Raw genomic sequence first — 17,072 nt, forward strand, 5'->3', positions numbered from 1 at the left:
GGTATTCTCGACTGCACTTTTCATCTGTATTATTACAAGCTCAGCATTCAATGCGGTCACTTCTAAGGAAACTAGCATGTTTCAGTCATCCTGAGGAAGCACACAGAGCCGAAGTTCTACACGTCATTTTGTCAAATATAAGGCCGCAGTAAAGCGCTGGGCTCAGTGTGACATTTTAAGTTGGAGCTTGTGAAAAAAAAAGCTTTTGGCCAGAGGCAGAAATTTCTGTCTCATTGTAAGGATCAGAACAGCGCAGTGCGGTGAGTACATCGTATCTCTCATGGCAAGAATTTGCCCTGAATTTGCAAGCCGCGCTGAGACATCTTGACACTTTTCCCCTTTTTTTATTTTTAAACTGAACCACACATTTCTTTCAAAACACATAATTTGCAGGCCTGATATGCACGTACTGTAGATATTGAAATATGGCGCAATTTGTTTTTCATATTCAACCAGTTTTACTGTAATCTAAACTGAATTAAGCTATTGTCGACATGGCCTCTTTTCATTTCAGAAATAAACTGAGCAAGCTTGCAAAAACTTAATAGTTAACTCTCAACTCCATTTACTAGGCCAAAGGCAATCTGCCAATCCATTATCTGTCTGCTCTACAAATGCAGTGAACCTGAGATGCTTATCTTTACATGTGACCTACATCTTCTCTGGCAGGGGCCTGTCAGCGCAGCCTCATACTGCTGCCGATTTGCTCTACACCTTCGTGCAGCAATGGCACAAATGCTTGAGCTAACAAAATACATACACACAGGGCCTAAAATGAGTGGCAAATACGAGCAAAAACCAACAGTGGTGAGAGTATGAAAATGTGTTTTGCCAGTAACCCAGTAACTTAAATTTTAAGAATGCAATATGAAAAATATAATAAAAATATAATAAAAACTATAAATATTAGCTCTGTAATTGTATAGCTGCTGGGCAAAAAAATAACACAAAAAATACATTTTACTGTATTTATTTAATTATATTAAGATGTATAATAATAATTCTTATTATTTATTTATTAATAGTGTTTAACACTGTAATGAGCATACGGAATTACGGCCAGTAAGTCGCCCACAATTTGAAGGTGTGACAAAATGTTAGTTTTATGCTCTGAATGCACATTATTTATAGTGTTTCTATTTTCTCATAACAACTGTAATGGTTATCAATGCTGAAATACCCTTGGTTCCAGCTGATTTCACACTGGTGTGTTTGGCATTGTAATTACCATCATTGTCGTCAACATTTACTTGACAGATGTCTTCATATTCCTGTCACTGTTTTCTTAAACTGTGACAGTTACTAAAAAGAGACTTTTCATTAAAACATTCTCAGCCCATCTAATCTGCTTGTACATTTAGTGAGAGCGAATAGGCGGAGAAGAGTGTGATTTTTCACAGAGGAAGTGTGGCCCTGTCCCTCCATCACCATCACCACCCCTGCAGTGCTTAGCACCGTGTGAAATCGTGATCCGGGCTGCAGCCGGGCCCCGGCGGGGCAGTAGCGCCGTACCTTTGTTCATGTCAATCAGCTGTTTCTTCTTCTGCTGTCTCTCTAGTTTCTCCCGCTCAGCTTTCTCCTTTGCCAGCTTGGCTCTCTTGATCTTCTCCTCCATCTCCCTCTTCTTGTGATTCTCTCGCACAGCATCCTGAAGTGTCAGAAAGAGAGAGACAATGAAATTAGAGGGCAAACGAGAAAACCGTGGCAGAGAGGGGAATATAAAGTAAATTCCAACACATTTCTATCACTGAAGTAACCCTAAAGACAGCACTCTATAATGTGAAACAATATAAAAATACTTAAAACAATCCATGAAAGAAAGAAGGAAGGTAGGAAGAAAATAAGGATGAAAGGAAGGAGTATTTTGTCATTTACTTAGTGTTTATCTAAATGGGGACAAGCAATAGACTTTTAGGTTTTGAGACAATTTTTCCAAGAACGATTGATTTTCCAAATTTCAATTTCTTGTTGCTAATTTGCACACACAGACTTGTATATACCTGCACATAACTTTAAATCCTTTCCTAAACTCCAAAACCTGCACGGAAAATGTTAAGCAATCTCACAGATTTCATCTGAGCTTGCTTAAAGGCTAAAGGCACACAGTCGGAGCTTTTCTGCTTACAGTGAAAAAAAAACAACAAAAAAACAATGAGCATAGAGAAAAGGAAGCAGCCAGCGATTGTCTAATTGAACATCAAGATGGCTCCTGATACTGCCGTTGTCCCCACTGAGCTACAATCTCCATACGCATTAATGTGGAAGCAGATAACACAGCGTCCATCCTGGATATTTCCAGCGACTGAATGCCAGGATGTGGCGGCGGCAATGCTGGCGGGGGACCAGCGAGTGGGAGAGAGGCCGGTACACAGAGACGCAGAGATATCGTCCTCCTCTTCTCTTCTTCTGTAAATGCCACGGAGGTGTCAGGCGGTATGAAGATGTCGAGAGAGCTGGACGGAGACGCTCAGAGGGCACCGAGACACAGCAGAGAAGAGAGAATAAGCCACTTCTACATAACCTTTCCAGCACAGCAAAGGTCTCTTCACCCCAGGCCTGCACCACTAACCTGACAGGCCTTGCCTTAAAGGGAGGAATGAGTGTTTTGTGTATGCATATGTGTGTGTGTCTTGTTCGTTCTTGGTACGATATAATGAGTGTCGACAGTCTGGCCCTTTCAGACTCCCTTAGGGTTTCCGACGTGCGTGTCGTGTTCGGTGCTGAGACACAAGGATCATGGCTCCAGTGTGGGAGGAGAAAAGTACAGCTCAACATGGTGGTCAATAGCAGATCTGCCGTCAAGCCTGAGAAGAGGAACCCACACGTTCGCTGTTGTTTCTTGACAAGGATGAACATGAGAAAGAGAGAGAGAGAGAGAGAGACGCACCTGTTCCAAATTTGCATTTTGCTGCAAAACTATAAGTCAGCAATGAATAAACACAATACTTGTTCTAATAAAAATAATTGAGTCAGCACGCATATGGCTGTCCTTCAAAGAGTGCGAAAAGGAATTCTATATTCATCTATTCATGGCAGAGAGTGACAACAAACATTAGCATAAACAATTCTTCCTGTTATTGTGATTTCGCATTTTCAAATAGAGTATTATGAAGCCACTGGATTATGGGTCTCCAAAACTGACAGTTCAATCTTGGTCTTGTAATTGGAGATAGCATCAAACTCATTGTCAAGCGTTAGATCCTTAATTGAAAAATCATTTATTCATAGCGACAAAAATAATTCCTGCTGGCAAAAGTTTTTAGAAACAAACAAACAATTCCGACTGCAAACACGATTACACAACATAATTATCTCACTCTCATCAAACATGCAAAAACCCTAATTACCATGGCAACAAACATGTTTTCAACCCTTTGCCTGATCCCAATTAGCCTGGGGCAGTATTTATGATTTTATCAATTTTCTTAATTGTGTTTTAGGTATTAGGAAGCTTTACATGAGATAAACAACACCCAGAGGGAGTGCTTTTGAATATCATTCTCATGGTGCAAAACGTCAGTGCTACTGACTACAAAGGACAGAATCGCATTAGCATAAAGCAAGAACGATGGTGGGATGTGTGCGATTTGCTGTTTCAACGTATGTTTGCTTAAAAGAATCAAATGCACAATTTAGACCATGATCGTGTTCTCGCTCACAAACGGCCTTGAATAGCATTCATCCGAGTCGCACAGTCTCACGCAAATTTGTTTCTCGTGGTCACAGTGCCTCTGACTGTTGCAAATTCAAATCGCATCCCCATCGGTCCTCTCTGCCAGGGAAAGCTGATATCTCACGGCTGCAGATACGCTCTATGCAAACGAAAGGTAAAGGTTAGTTACCAAAAAAAAAAAAAAATGATGGAAGTAAACAGGAAGGATTGAAATCCGTAAGAAGTCCTGTGATTGTCAGTGGTGGCCACCAATCAATATGTTAAGGCAAATTAGGCCGGCTAATTGTGTTTGCACACTAAATAATCCAAAGTCATTAGGAAAGCTGATTACAGGGGAAAAAGTCTTCCTTAAAACTCTTTTGGTTAATTAGAGCCCTTAGGATGGGTTATTTAAAAATGACAGAGATAGCGCTCAACCTGTCCATCTTTAAAAGGACGATGTTGTAAAAAAACATAATTTATTCAAACTCATGTCTTTTCAAACCTGCATGATTTAGTTTATTTTGTGCAAGGACACACACAAAAAAAAAACACCACTACTTTTATTGTCTCAATACAAAAATAATTCTTCTCTGTGCTCCTTAGAACGACATGAGGGCGAGTAAACTAATGCACTGCTTGCATTTTATCATTTCAGGGATAAATTAACTTCTTAAAACCCGAAGTTAGTAGGAGGATTAGCATGACTAAAATGAGACGCACAAAATATTAACAATTTATAAATACATCAATCTCAAGTGAAGAAATTGTGGGAGGATTTGATCAAATTTTCAGTTGGATGAATCACCAGCTAGATCTGCTAATACGAAAGACGATAATAAACAAGCAATTTACTTCTAACACCAATCAACACGACGTAACCACCTGGGAAAAGCACATTTCATAGAAAAACGCTGTCGTGCAATCTCTAGATTGGTAAGGCGACGCTCGGCGGGCTGCTGTCCTCAGTAGTGTTTGCACTACTCTAGGAGAGGGATTGCTGCGGAATTGAATTTGCCAATATGGACTCCATCTACCCCGGGTGTGTTTATGCATGCTGGCAAGCACAGGATAGGATGGTGTCCTTCCAGGCAGCCACTGAGGACTAGACGTCTTTGTAAATATATTCGCTGGGTACATGTGCAGCGGAGTGACACTAAGGAAGCGCGCTCTTGCTGCAATCCTGCCTTGTGGAGGTGGCTTTGTAGTCTCTTCTGTTTGCCCAGCCTCAGAATAGAATATCTGAATAGCCTTGTCTTACGTACACGGACAAAAAAGGCCGGCTCATCCCACAGCCATGGGCTCTATAATTCATATTCACTTTTTTGGAGGGGGGGGTGCTGGAACCATCATATATGTATTGCCCTACATGAAATGCATACACACTTGGCTTTCGGGAACAGAGTGAGAGAAATGGAGGACAAAAATCCACACCACAGATGGGCCTATTTGGCCAACACAAATTCTACACTAACTGAACCGCATTTGATGATATTTGAGTTATTTATTTATTTACTGGATCATATCCCCCATTAGGTTTCAACAGGCTGTGAGAGGCCTACAAAACTGCCAAGAGTGAAAAGTGGCCGATGTTGTGTGTGTTGACTCAAATACTGGACTAATCTGAAGGGACACTCCACTGGGTTTAATTGCGGGTTGAAATGAAAAAGCAGCAGCGATGACATCACACTATATCACGATCTCTGTTACTTGCGTCATCATTATAGTTATTCCCAGGACCGACATAATAGATAAAGTCAAATGCCCTTGATAAGTGGTTTGTGCATGTATTCACCCAGAGATCACCGAGTTACTCACCAACGCAGACAAACATGTGCTCTATTGATTAGCTGAGTCACGCTTGTCATGCACCATCACTGTGGCTCAACCTCTGCTGACTTTATTGGTGTAATCAGTGGCTCACTCAATTAACAAGTGAGACTGTTAGTTCATCACCATCTGCTGTGCTTTGATAAGGCATTAATATACTGATATTCATCCACAGCCGCTAGTCAGGATTACATACAGAAGAAGAAGACGCAGTGGGAGTTTCTCTCTCTCTAGCTCAACTCTGGATAAATTGACAGGAACGACCTGAAACTAAATTCATGTGTTGAAATCAAATTTCATTTCTATTGACCCTGAAAAGAAATACAGCTAATGGATTCTCTTATCTGAGTGTGCGCGCTTCATGAGAACTGGCAGGCGGGGCTTTTTTTGTCCTACCAAATAGATGTGTCACTCAGGCAATTTAACATACTGCAATGTGGGTCATTTCTGAGGATAAATGTTGATAAAACTATGAGGTTCCATAAATATGCTATGGTGGTACGTATAATATGTGGAGGGCTCTATCATGAATATAAATTTCTTTAATAACCTTTCTCTTTCCCAAAGAGTCACAGAGTACATTTGCTACTGTAGATAACATCAGGTCACAATCGTAATGCGACAATTAATTTACTGTATCTAGGCGGATTTGAGATTTTGGACCAATTATGTTTACAGTGGGCGGGGATTGGCTGCTAAATCAAGCAACCAACATAATGTCCTCATAATGTTCAACTTTTACTGCTTTTCTGTTTATCACATTATGTCTGGTTTTAACACAAAATAACATTCCCAGGATACACCACAAGAGCCTTCTTACTAATGCATTATAAGCTTGGTTGGCCTTCTGAATTTTTTACTTAAAAGAAAAAAAAACAGGAGGAGTAAAACGCCACAAAGGGAATGTTCCCGGTGCCACTGGACATCCAGCTATGTTTGTGTTCTCCACAGCTCTTCTCTTTGCATTGAAGTCTAAATCAGTGATAACTTATTCATAAAGAGCTTTTCGCTTGAGAGAATAATTTATTTTCATAGATGCCCCTTTTACAGCCGTTCAACGCTGCATCCTGGAGGGAGCGCCATGTCATGTGTGTTACTAGGCTTTGATCAGGGTGAATGAAAGTTGGTTTTTAGATATGCTTGTGAGAAAGGGGTGAGGGAGAAGCCACAGACATGGAGACCTTGCCATTTACTGTAATGGGTTTTGAAGACTTTGAGCATACCTTCTGGACATCGTGTTATCCCTTTTATTTTTTATTTTTTGCTGGAGGGGAAAAGGAATATACGCAGAAGCAGGAGAAATGAGGAAACACTTAAATATGTGTGTAAAAAAAAATCTCCAGAGGCTGCTTTGTGTAGAGGCATCCTGCCCACCTCCTCAAGCCAATATTAAGGTTCCATTTATGAATCAAAATTACCCCAATCCCAGGGTGCCCTTAACCACAGTGAGGCTAAAACTCAAAGTTTAAATCCTTCCTTGAATTGTACTGCAAATGGAGTTTTTAATACAATGTTCTCTATTGAATAGAAGTGCTCAGCATGAAGGTTTCGTCATATGCAGTAAATTGTGTTGTGCTTTTTTTGGTAAAAATGCAGAAAGGTTTTTTTTTTTGTCACAGTTATGAAAGAAAGACACAGTTTTTCTGCTTCTGTGGAACTGTGAAATTTACTAGCACTTTCTGAGTAAAAGTATGCATGCAAGTTACTCAAATATTCAAATATTATTAGCTATAATTGTAAAGAATATAAAAAATCAATAATAAAATATGTATATGAAAATAAATATTTTATTAAAACTAACATTTTTGCAAAAAAATGATTAAATTAAAAAAGGACAATTCTGTATTAATATATTTTTTTCCCGTATTAATATTTAGTTTCATTTGTATAATCCCTAAGACCCATTTAGATTCTAAAAAGCAAATACAAGTCAGGCTCGAAATACCTAAAAAATATCAATTAGCAGAGAATTCTTTGTACAGTGAGATGTACTTGAAACGCCTATTTTGGTTTCACACTCAGTCTCTATAAATCCCATCCCTATCAGTAATAACCTAGTCCTACCTGCCTAAACCCCAAGCTGGGATTTTTTTTTTTTTGACAGGGAGGAGGCGTTGCCTTGATATCCACGAAATACAGAAGCTAACGAAACTCTGAAAGGATAAGAAGCTTCTGAGACTCTTTTATCTGCATAGGAGCCACACGTTTGGTAATACATTATACATTCCATTCTCAGCACAGTTTATGTATGCTTTAATCTGCCCAATAAGCCCGTCCTTCCATCTCCTCACCCCTGTGAGGAAAATGTCTTTATCAAATGTGATAAAATAAGCTAAATCACCACATGCACCTAAGACAAGGCCAGCAGCTTTAGTTCAGAGCTCTTAAAACTATGTACTGATAAAAACGGTGTATATGTACGAAGAAGAGAAGCCGGAAAGAGAATTGTGCTCTCACATTTCAAGTGATAGAAGCTGTCAAAGCAATCCTAAACTTAATCATACTGCTATCCAGCAACCCTGACCTGTGCCGTCTAGCTGTGGAAAAAGCATTGGAAATATTAATTAGACTATTATCTGCACCTCCTCTCGAAGACTCTTTGGAAAGCCAGATTTATACACATTAGAGAAAGACTAGAAAATATCTGACTCTCTTCAACCTTGAGGAGTGTGGAGAGTAGAAGAAAAAAAGCACTCTTCTGAGGATAAACAGGTGACAGTGCTGCTGTACTCACCATGAAGAGGTTGCGGAAGTTAGCCAGGTCTCCGAAGAAGTCCTCGATGCTGACGGTGTGGGGGTCGAAGGCGAAGTAGCTCCCAAGGCTCTCGTAGAGCTTCTGCATGTTCTTGTGCATGGTGGAGAGCTTCTCATACTGTTCTCGCGAATGCTTGGAGAAGCCGTGAGAAGAAAGGTTAAGGAAGGACACAAGGTGCATTGCGATAGTTAAAACACATTAGCTTGTAGCGTGATGGATAAACATGGACAAACAAAGCAGCTAGCTGCCCTTCAAATCCTTTAACAAAGAGGTCACCTTAAAAAAAAAAAAAACAAATCGAAAAAAACCCACTGCTTCTCCACAGAGGTCAATCGAGACAAACAGAGGCATTCAATAACCCCTCTGTCTAAGTTTGGAGTCATTGGCGCACTGAGCTATTAGCACCAGCGCAGGAGTGATAGAGGAGCATTTCATAGTCTGAGGGAATAACACAGATGCTGGAGGGAATAGCTGATTGCAGTCATTGTTTCATTGTTTCTTCCAACAAGAGCGGGGTCAGCGTGCGCCGAGCCCCCGTGAGAGATGCGCTCTGTAATTTAAAGACCAGATGAAGGCAGGCTCTTTCAGTGAATGGCTATTGACAGCTCCTGTCGGGATCTGCTATCTTGCAGCTCACGAGGCACACGTGGAATGTCCTCAGTGTAGTAAATCGCATACACACGCGCGCACGAGCGCAAACAAACAGGTAGCATGCGTCAATAGAGCCTTGCTTTCTTTTTGCCGCATGCCAATAATGCCTCGAGCCGTACATAGACCGTGATTTAGCTGCACGTATTCAGGCCCCATTTCTAGGCGATTGTGTTTCCTGGATTCAAAGCTGTGCGGATGGCCTGGGTTTGCCCTTTTGAAGGAACAGGGAAGCTATATCAAATTCACGTCTGGCAATTTATTCAAGCTATTCATATCAACTGCTCAGACGTGAGTCAGATTGTTTAATAGCCATTATACGATGCGAGTGCTGTCCCGAAAACTTCTGTTTGCAACAGGTTCAATGGAATCATCAAACTCTATTCTTCTGTTTTCTGGTGAGAAACTGAATCGAGAGGAAAGGTTTTGGCTGACTGTTAAAGCTGAAGTGTGTCCTTTGTTACTTTTTCTTATCCAAGTTTAATATGTAGAGTCGACAATGTCAGTTGTAGCTTGATTTTCCCATAAAGTGTGAGTACATGTGGCTCTGAGATGCTGTCAAAATATTGTTTTGTCTGTTCGAGTTTGACAACCATACCAAAACAGAAACACTATCAGACTGTCTGTAGCAGTATTCAGGAAACCCGCATGAAAATTATCTTCATTTATTGTTACTAATCCATTTAATAACGGAGCATAAACAACATTTTAGCTTGAAAAGAGCTACACTACGGAGGTTTTATCAAGTGTGTTAAACAAAGGCTGAATTCTTGTTCAACGTGCAAATAAAAACCTTTTATGCAGCATATTAAAGTGTTTAATTATATAATATGTAGCTTCAACATATAGCAGTTATTCCACAATAAAATGTGAACCTATAAATACAAATTAAGCTAATTTTTCACACTCCATAATATTTTACTTTAAAAGTTTGCATAAAGTTTAATTCAACACTGATTTTAAAATGTATAGCAAAATTAAAACACAATTAGAAAAAAAGTGTTTTAAAATAATTAAAGTGTAGAATAAATAGCATGGGCATATTTGCAGCAATAGCCAAAAATACACTGCATAGGTCACAATTACGGATTTTTCCTTTATGCCAAAATTTTTTAGTGTAAGATCATGTTCCCGATTATTTTGTATTTCCTACTGTAAATGTATCTGGACCCAATTTTTGGTAATATGCATCGCTAAGAACTTAATTTGTGGTCCAAGGTCACATATAAGAGTTCTACTCAATACTAAGTATACATAAATTACACTGCAACGGCTACTATACTGTATTCTCACAGTCCCAGTTATTCACTGCGGAAGCCCTAAAAGCCGTGTTTGAGTCTGAATACTTGCAATAGTGTTTGAATGTGTGCACGTCTTTGTCCTTGGGGCTGAGTTTTATGAGCTCTTTTGACAAGTGCAAAATGACTTCCTGTTTCTTTTAAGCCGAAAAATGAAGCAAAAATCCTCAACAGGTTGTGCAACGTTTTCAAGCCCACATAGTTTAATATCTTGTATTTGAGCAAGCTCTGCTTAAGACGAGGAATGTGGATCTAGCAAAAAATCAAAGCAATAGAGCTTTGAGGTTTGGTCTCGATTGGATAGAGTGCCAAAAATACTGCCTGTGCCAGGGAGAAAGCGTTCGAGTATACTGTATGTGGGTGTGTTTGACAACAGCTCATCACAGTCATACGTAGTTCCACTGGACTGGGCCGAGCCCTCACCGGCTATTATTTCCACATCAAAGATTTGTCACATTGACAACGGCTGACACGCACGGTCCAATATCAGTCCCGGCTTCTCCTCCAAAAGCAATTCCTTCAACTCCTTCACTCCTTTTTCTTTGCCTCAATCTCTCTCTCTTTTCCGTTACCTCTGTAAGAACTTTCAAAGTACACTCTTCACGCTTCTTTGTCACCCGTGTCACCTCTGCTTCACATGCTGGGGTGGAGAGAAGTTCCTGGATAAAACATTATTCGCTACCTTCTCCAAAGCAACTGCCGTCTGTTGGTTCTCTCTGTCTCCCTCTCCAGCTGTCCTCAAAGCAAAGAACGAACACAAGTTTCCCCAGCAACATCCCATATTTCACTATACAGAAAGGATAGCATTCCTTTCTTATAGAAATGTGTTCCTTTTTTAGCTTTCCATTACAAATAAGTAGTCTGTGCGAGATGTTCTGACAAGACTGCGGTAGAAAAAATAGTGTAAAAACTCCCTTTAACCTCATTACTTTACAAAACTACTTTAATAAAATTCCAACAAAGAAGCCCAAAGAAGAGATTCTGCACATCATCCATTCAGTACATGATAAATGTTTAAAATTCTGTGAGACGGTGTGAAAAACAATTGTCTTACTCTAAAAAATGACCAGAAAGTGAATTCCAAACACTGCCACCTCTGAAGACTGCCATAAATTACCTTGTTTGTTTACCTGTGTGCTTGTATGAGTGAATAAAATGGTGCATGGCTCCCTTAGGCAAGGCCAAAAAGCCTCCTTAATAAATCTCTCCTAACCCACTTCCATTAATGTTTATTTAATGCTTTTCTATGTGCCTCCTGGCTCTATGCTGAAAGGCAGCAACTAAGCTTTTAGTGTGGATTGACTTTCCCCCTCAAGCCCCACAGCCAAACTACATGCATCCCACCTCAGCATGGCTGCACTCTCACCAGGCCAGCAACAAGGACTGCATTCATGGCTTTAGAGCACTCGTCCAGGAAGAATAGGGCAGAAAAGTGTCTTATTTTTGGGTGGACTATGGGCAACTAATGGCTTGCAGTTGGGAGATGGAGGAACGAAAAAGATATTTCCAATTGTGACGGGCAGTTGTTGGTTTTTGGAAATGGCACAGACAGAAAACGGCCTTGCGGAGTAAGAAAAGGTCTCTGTTTGCCAGATGTATTGATCCACTGAAAGCGGAATGTATTGTTGTGAGTATTAATAGAATAGTTTACGAAAAAAAAAAAAAAAAACCTCATTATTTCCTTATGTTGTTACAATACTGTACAACACAAACATTTATGAAGGACAGCAGCCTACTTTCCATCCAATTTTTAGACTGTTTTGTAACTGACAGAGTATTCTGCGTAAAAATATCTCCAGCCTGTTTCCATCCAACTGGCTATTTACCAATAAAATTATATTCTTATATGCTAGTAGACTGATTTTCATCAGTTTAATGAGTTATCATGTTTTCGTACTTTGACTATTTAGATACTTCATAATAAGGTAATAACTAAATTAAAACGAAAGAAAAAAAAAAACTGCACCAGGTTACCAGGCCTATATGTAGAATTTCAGTTCAATTTTGTGATTTTTTTGTCTCCAAATTGTTTCTTTTTGAAACAAAAGAACAGTTTTTATCGTGAATGTACACAAATAAAATAAATATTTAAAACGGTTTTGAATAATTTCTTATTCTCGAGCGAGTATTGTAAGCTTTTTCCCCTTTTATAAGGGAAAAAAAACTAAATGTATTTTTTGCAATAAATGGCATTTCGATCAGCTATATCTGTAAAAATTTTGAATTGCTAAATATTATTGAGATCAAACAACTACAGTGAAAAGATATGATGTACAAAATTCACCAAAGTTATACAAAATTATATCACCAAATCTATTCTGATATTGGTATTCTAATCAGTCCTGCCTTGAAGTTCAGACAAAAAAGTAAAACAAAAAAGTTAAATGCCATATGATATGCTTTGTGTACAGAAGTGACCAAAATATGGTAAACAAACAGTGAGAGAATTTTCATTTTTAAGTAAACTACCCCTTTAAATCATTGAATGGCACTTACTGTGTACTTGCATCATTCGTGACAATGAAAATGAACAGTGCCTCCCTGACTGAAGGACAAGGTGTTGAGTAGATTATGCAGTAAAAAATAAAGGGCCGCCTCATTAACATTCATCTCCACGAAACAATCTGAGTGCCAAATAATGACACTTCCCTTCAGGCAAACATGAATAAAAATAATAGAAGCCCATTCCTCATGAACCCAAAGAAGAGTTTTATCTGTAGCATGGCAATATTGGAGAAGGAGAAGAAAAAAAAAAAAAAAAAAAAAAGTTAGGTTCACTGTAACCATGAAAATGATTCGAATTGTACCAAATTAAACGTCACAGTTCTCTAAATTCTTTGAGGGTTTCTGGACAGCATCCAAAGTAATTAACACAACACCTTGGATGGGGATCAACAGAATGCCACCGACAGGCGTTCCAGCACACTACCATTGCAGTCCTGTCTGCTCTTAAAAGCTGCCAACACAGCCACGACTGTCAGATAGTATCTCTGCCGCCTCTTCCGCGTGTAATTATGCCATATTGTGCAGCTGTACATGCAATCAAGCGTCTGAACTCAATCAAAAACTATGTTCAGACCCTGTTAGGGTACCTCTGGAAAATTTGGAGAGCACGCCACTGATTAATGGTCTATTATTGACAGAAACCAGAGCCTAGCATGCTGTGATTTGAACGGTAATGAGAACAGCCATGGCTGAAACAAATTTTTTAAAAGGGGAAAAGTAGGTAATTGCTCAGGCAGTAATGAAACTGATGAGTGTTGAGATTCTGATGACTCATTTTGTGTGGCTGTGGAATATTTGAGCAGAAAGGAAAAGAATGGGACACATTTCTGCTGATTCACACATTCTGAATTGTACACAAGATAGGGAGGCACATTGATTATTCTCTCTGAAATTGAAATGAAAAGAGGTCTTTGCGCAACGGTGTAGACAGACGACTGCTTGTCTAAGCTAACGTCGCATTCGCTTCACGGCCAGATATGTTAAGAAGCATTTCAAGTTGTGTTGGGTAGCTTTTTGTATTTATCTGACAAAAGCAATATTTCATTGGAAAGGGATTTCAAACTCAAAAGGACTATATGGAAACATATTAAGTAACTCCTTCCTAAAATATATAGAGATTTTATTTATTCATTCTCTTTTAGGCCATGCAAGAAGAGTAGAAAGAAGTATCATAAAAGAATATGTGCTATTATAAACACAAATTCTGTAATCACTTACAAACTGGTATTGCATTCTTTATTCTCTGTGTCATAAAAGATATTTTCAATTTGTTGGATTTTTTCCTCCATTCATTTGTATAAACAAAAAATGAAAGCATATTTATCTACTTTTTATTTGATGCCAATAGTTATTAAAAATACACAGTGTTGATTTAAAAATCTAATATTTATAGAAATAAATAAGTACATTTAATATTTCAATTTGCATTTGAATTTTTTAAAGCTATACATTTTGTTCTTAAGTAAACAATCTAGGACATATTAACTTTAAAATTTACAGATGTCTTAAAATTATAATGCAAAAGTTTAATACCTTAAACTAAAAATCAAGCAGGCCTTAAAATACACACTGAATTGAAATCTTTCTTTTCTATTAAGGCCCTACAGGCCTGATTGCATCCCCGACAAAGCCTACAATCCCACTGTAAGTTCAGTTACAGAATACAGTCATCACACTTGTTTATAACCACAATGAATGTTAACATATTCGGTGTGGCACTGCACACCTACAAGTGAGAGCTCACACAGGCCCGCAGACATGCGTCAGCGGGCACACACAAACAGACACGAAACAAATGGAAATGAGGTATTTTAACATCCACACCTTCATTGGCACTCAGACTCTCTCAATTCTCTTATCAGTGAGCGGAGCTGACAGCTGAGAGTGAATTGTGCATGCAGATCAGATGTGTTGCATCAGCGCAAGTCTCCTCCTGCAGGCTGTGTGTTCTACACTCCCGCGTTAACCCACAGAGCTAGGGGTCTAATTTCACCTCCACACACAGGCTAGTAATTAAAGCCTCGGCCCCCAGCAATAATCGGGATGTGATGTGTCGATGGTAACGGCGAGGAGGAGGATAAGTGAATTCTTTCCTCCCCTTGCCTCGACGGTGAGGTCGGGACCTCTTGTCACATCACGCTTCCTGTCACATCAGCGCGGAGAGGCCCTCTCTTCCTCTTCATTTGAAAAATTAAAAAGCAGGATTCAGAGTCAATTTCACTGTCAATTTATTCTGCATCTCTGCAAATGAAATATTTATGGATCTGGGAGATGGGTCCCGGATGGTTCTCGCACCAGTATCCACATGCATGTGAAGTGGAGCTTGTGGAGAGCTGTCCAAATAATCATCAAAACTGCAGGATGGAGCAAACAGCGAATATGAGGTGCAAGCCAAAGTGAAAAACCGAAGAGAATAGAGGATTTCAGCATACAGGTGAACTAACAGCACGTCTGTGGCTTGGCACAACCTCAAGGCTATATGTTGATTAGATGCACTAGCACAGAAAAGCCATCAGAGGAAGTGCGACGTTTTCAAGACATGGGATGCTTTTTATTCTGACTAAAGCTGCATGTTCCAGAACAACATACATGGACATGTATTGTGCCTCAGCGAAGGTCATCGTTCATATCAGTGCTGTTGGCTCTGCTGACCTGATCTTGACATCAAGAGATGTGCTGCAGCTCAAATATTTTCCAATGGGTTCAATATTTTTAATATATTTATATTAACAATATATTTTTAAAATTGGTGCCCTGTCACAATATAAAAAGACATCCGCATAAGCTTTTGAAGGATGAGCAAATTAAAAGAAATTATGTATGTAATAGGATGTATTCCATTTAATGGTGAACAAAAAGAAAAAGGATGTAGGGGTTAATTGGATTCATATTACACCTTGACAAATTACAGCATTAAAATATATGTTTAAAATATTGTGGTGAATGACATTTCTCATCAAATATTGCCCATTTGAAAATATATGTCAATAGCTTACCGTTTCTCTATTTGGCAATTGGTAAAAACAAGCAATAATGAGAATATGTAATAATTTTTTTTAGTGCTTGGGTGTACAACAGCAAAAAAAAAAAAAAACTTACAATAACTGACATACACCCAAGGACTTGACTTGAGAAATTCTGTTATTTATTTATTTTGCTCAAATGTTACTGAATCACAAGGGCATGGCATGATTTAAAAGTTTAGGGGTGGTAAGATTTCTAAATGTTTTTAAAATAAGAATTTCACAGAATTCTTTATAACATGGCATCCTTGCTTAATTAATTAATCTTGTCCACTGTACAAATACTTGATTAACAACCATTTGGAAAGGTCCATTTAAATTACTTTAAATTACCATGAAAATTACTTCTATTTAAACCAACCTTTTCTTCGGTGTCCTTCAAAAGGACAACTAATGCATTCTAATCCAGGTCTTTTGCGATTTTACAGACTTAGTGACCGGAATCTATCGTACAGCCACGTACACCGTGTTGTTTATGTTATAGGTGCCTCCTCTCAGTGTATCTCCCAGCATGCCTTCACCTGCTAGTAATTAAGTTTATCGCTCCTAACAAACTGCTCTGTGATTACACGAATTACACAATTGGTTTCAGCGATTGCTATCATACAGCTGCTGAAATGAGAACAATCGCAGGCTTCTTCATTTTAATTGAAAATCACATCGGCATACATCAGGCTGCTCTGACAGAGAAAGAGAGATACTAATAATGTGAGGTAAATCACTGAGACAGAAGGGGGAAATGTGGAAATGGATTTGAGCATATAATGGCGGCAACAAGCTGGTTAAAAGCAATGGTCTAATAAGGTACACCCCCCATTTTACCTTTCCATCAGTGATGGTGGTTCAAATGAGCATGAGAGCGGTTCTCAGGGGGGTGGTTAATATATTTCCTGAGCATGCCTGTAATCAAGACTAGTAGGATTGTTCTGATGGAGTCCCTGCTGAGCTAACTTTGAAGTACGCCTCCAGACGACTAAGTGTTTTAAATGTCAATAGAATTGGAGGTTCTTTTTTTTTGGACATATAAACTTCTGTACAAATAGCTGGTCTAAGCACTTAAATGCTTTTAGCTCTGCACAAATTGGATCGATGGTGAGCACTTTTGCTGCAAAGCAAACCTTTCTCCTTTTTGTTTTCTATTTTATTTCATTTCATTCCTTATCTTGTGGTTGTTATTACTTTAATGAGAGTCTATTTATTTATTCCAAGGAAATCAATTCCGACACGTTCAAATGAACAACTATTTGGATAGGCTGGGCAACTCATCCTCAGGATGTTTGCCAGCCTCTGTGAGATTGTTACATGTGCACACACCCAGAGAGAGAGAGAGAGAGAGAGAGAGAGAGAGAGAGAGAGAGAGA

The 17,072-nt window shown here is 39.0% G+C and overlaps 1 protein-coding gene across 7 annotated transcripts in view; it reads right to left on the minus strand.

Annotated features, from left to right (window-relative positions):
• diaph2 (diaphanous-related formin 2) overlaps positions 1 to 17,072 on the minus strand; it is a 350,703-nt gene that overhangs the window by 49,727 nt on the left and 283,904 nt on the right. For all 7 annotated transcript variants that reach the window (XM_043256805.1, XM_043256804.1, XM_043256807.1 and 4 more), the window contains 2 exons: positions 8,217 to 8,381; positions 1,513 to 1,648 (listed from right to left, as the gene is read on the minus strand). In XM_043256805.1, the coding sequence (XP_043112740.1) occupies positions 1,513 to 1,648; positions 8,217 to 8,381 (301 nt within the window). The remainder of the gene's footprint in view (positions 1 to 1,512; positions 1,649 to 8,216; positions 8,382 to 17,072) is intronic.

Source organism: Puntigrus tetrazona, chromosome 14 (genome assembly GCF_018831695.1).
Source record: "Puntigrus tetrazona isolate hp1 chromosome 14, ASM1883169v1, whole genome shotgun sequence".
NCBI lineage: Eukaryota > Metazoa > Chordata > Actinopteri > Cypriniformes > Cyprinidae > Puntigrus > Puntigrus tetrazona.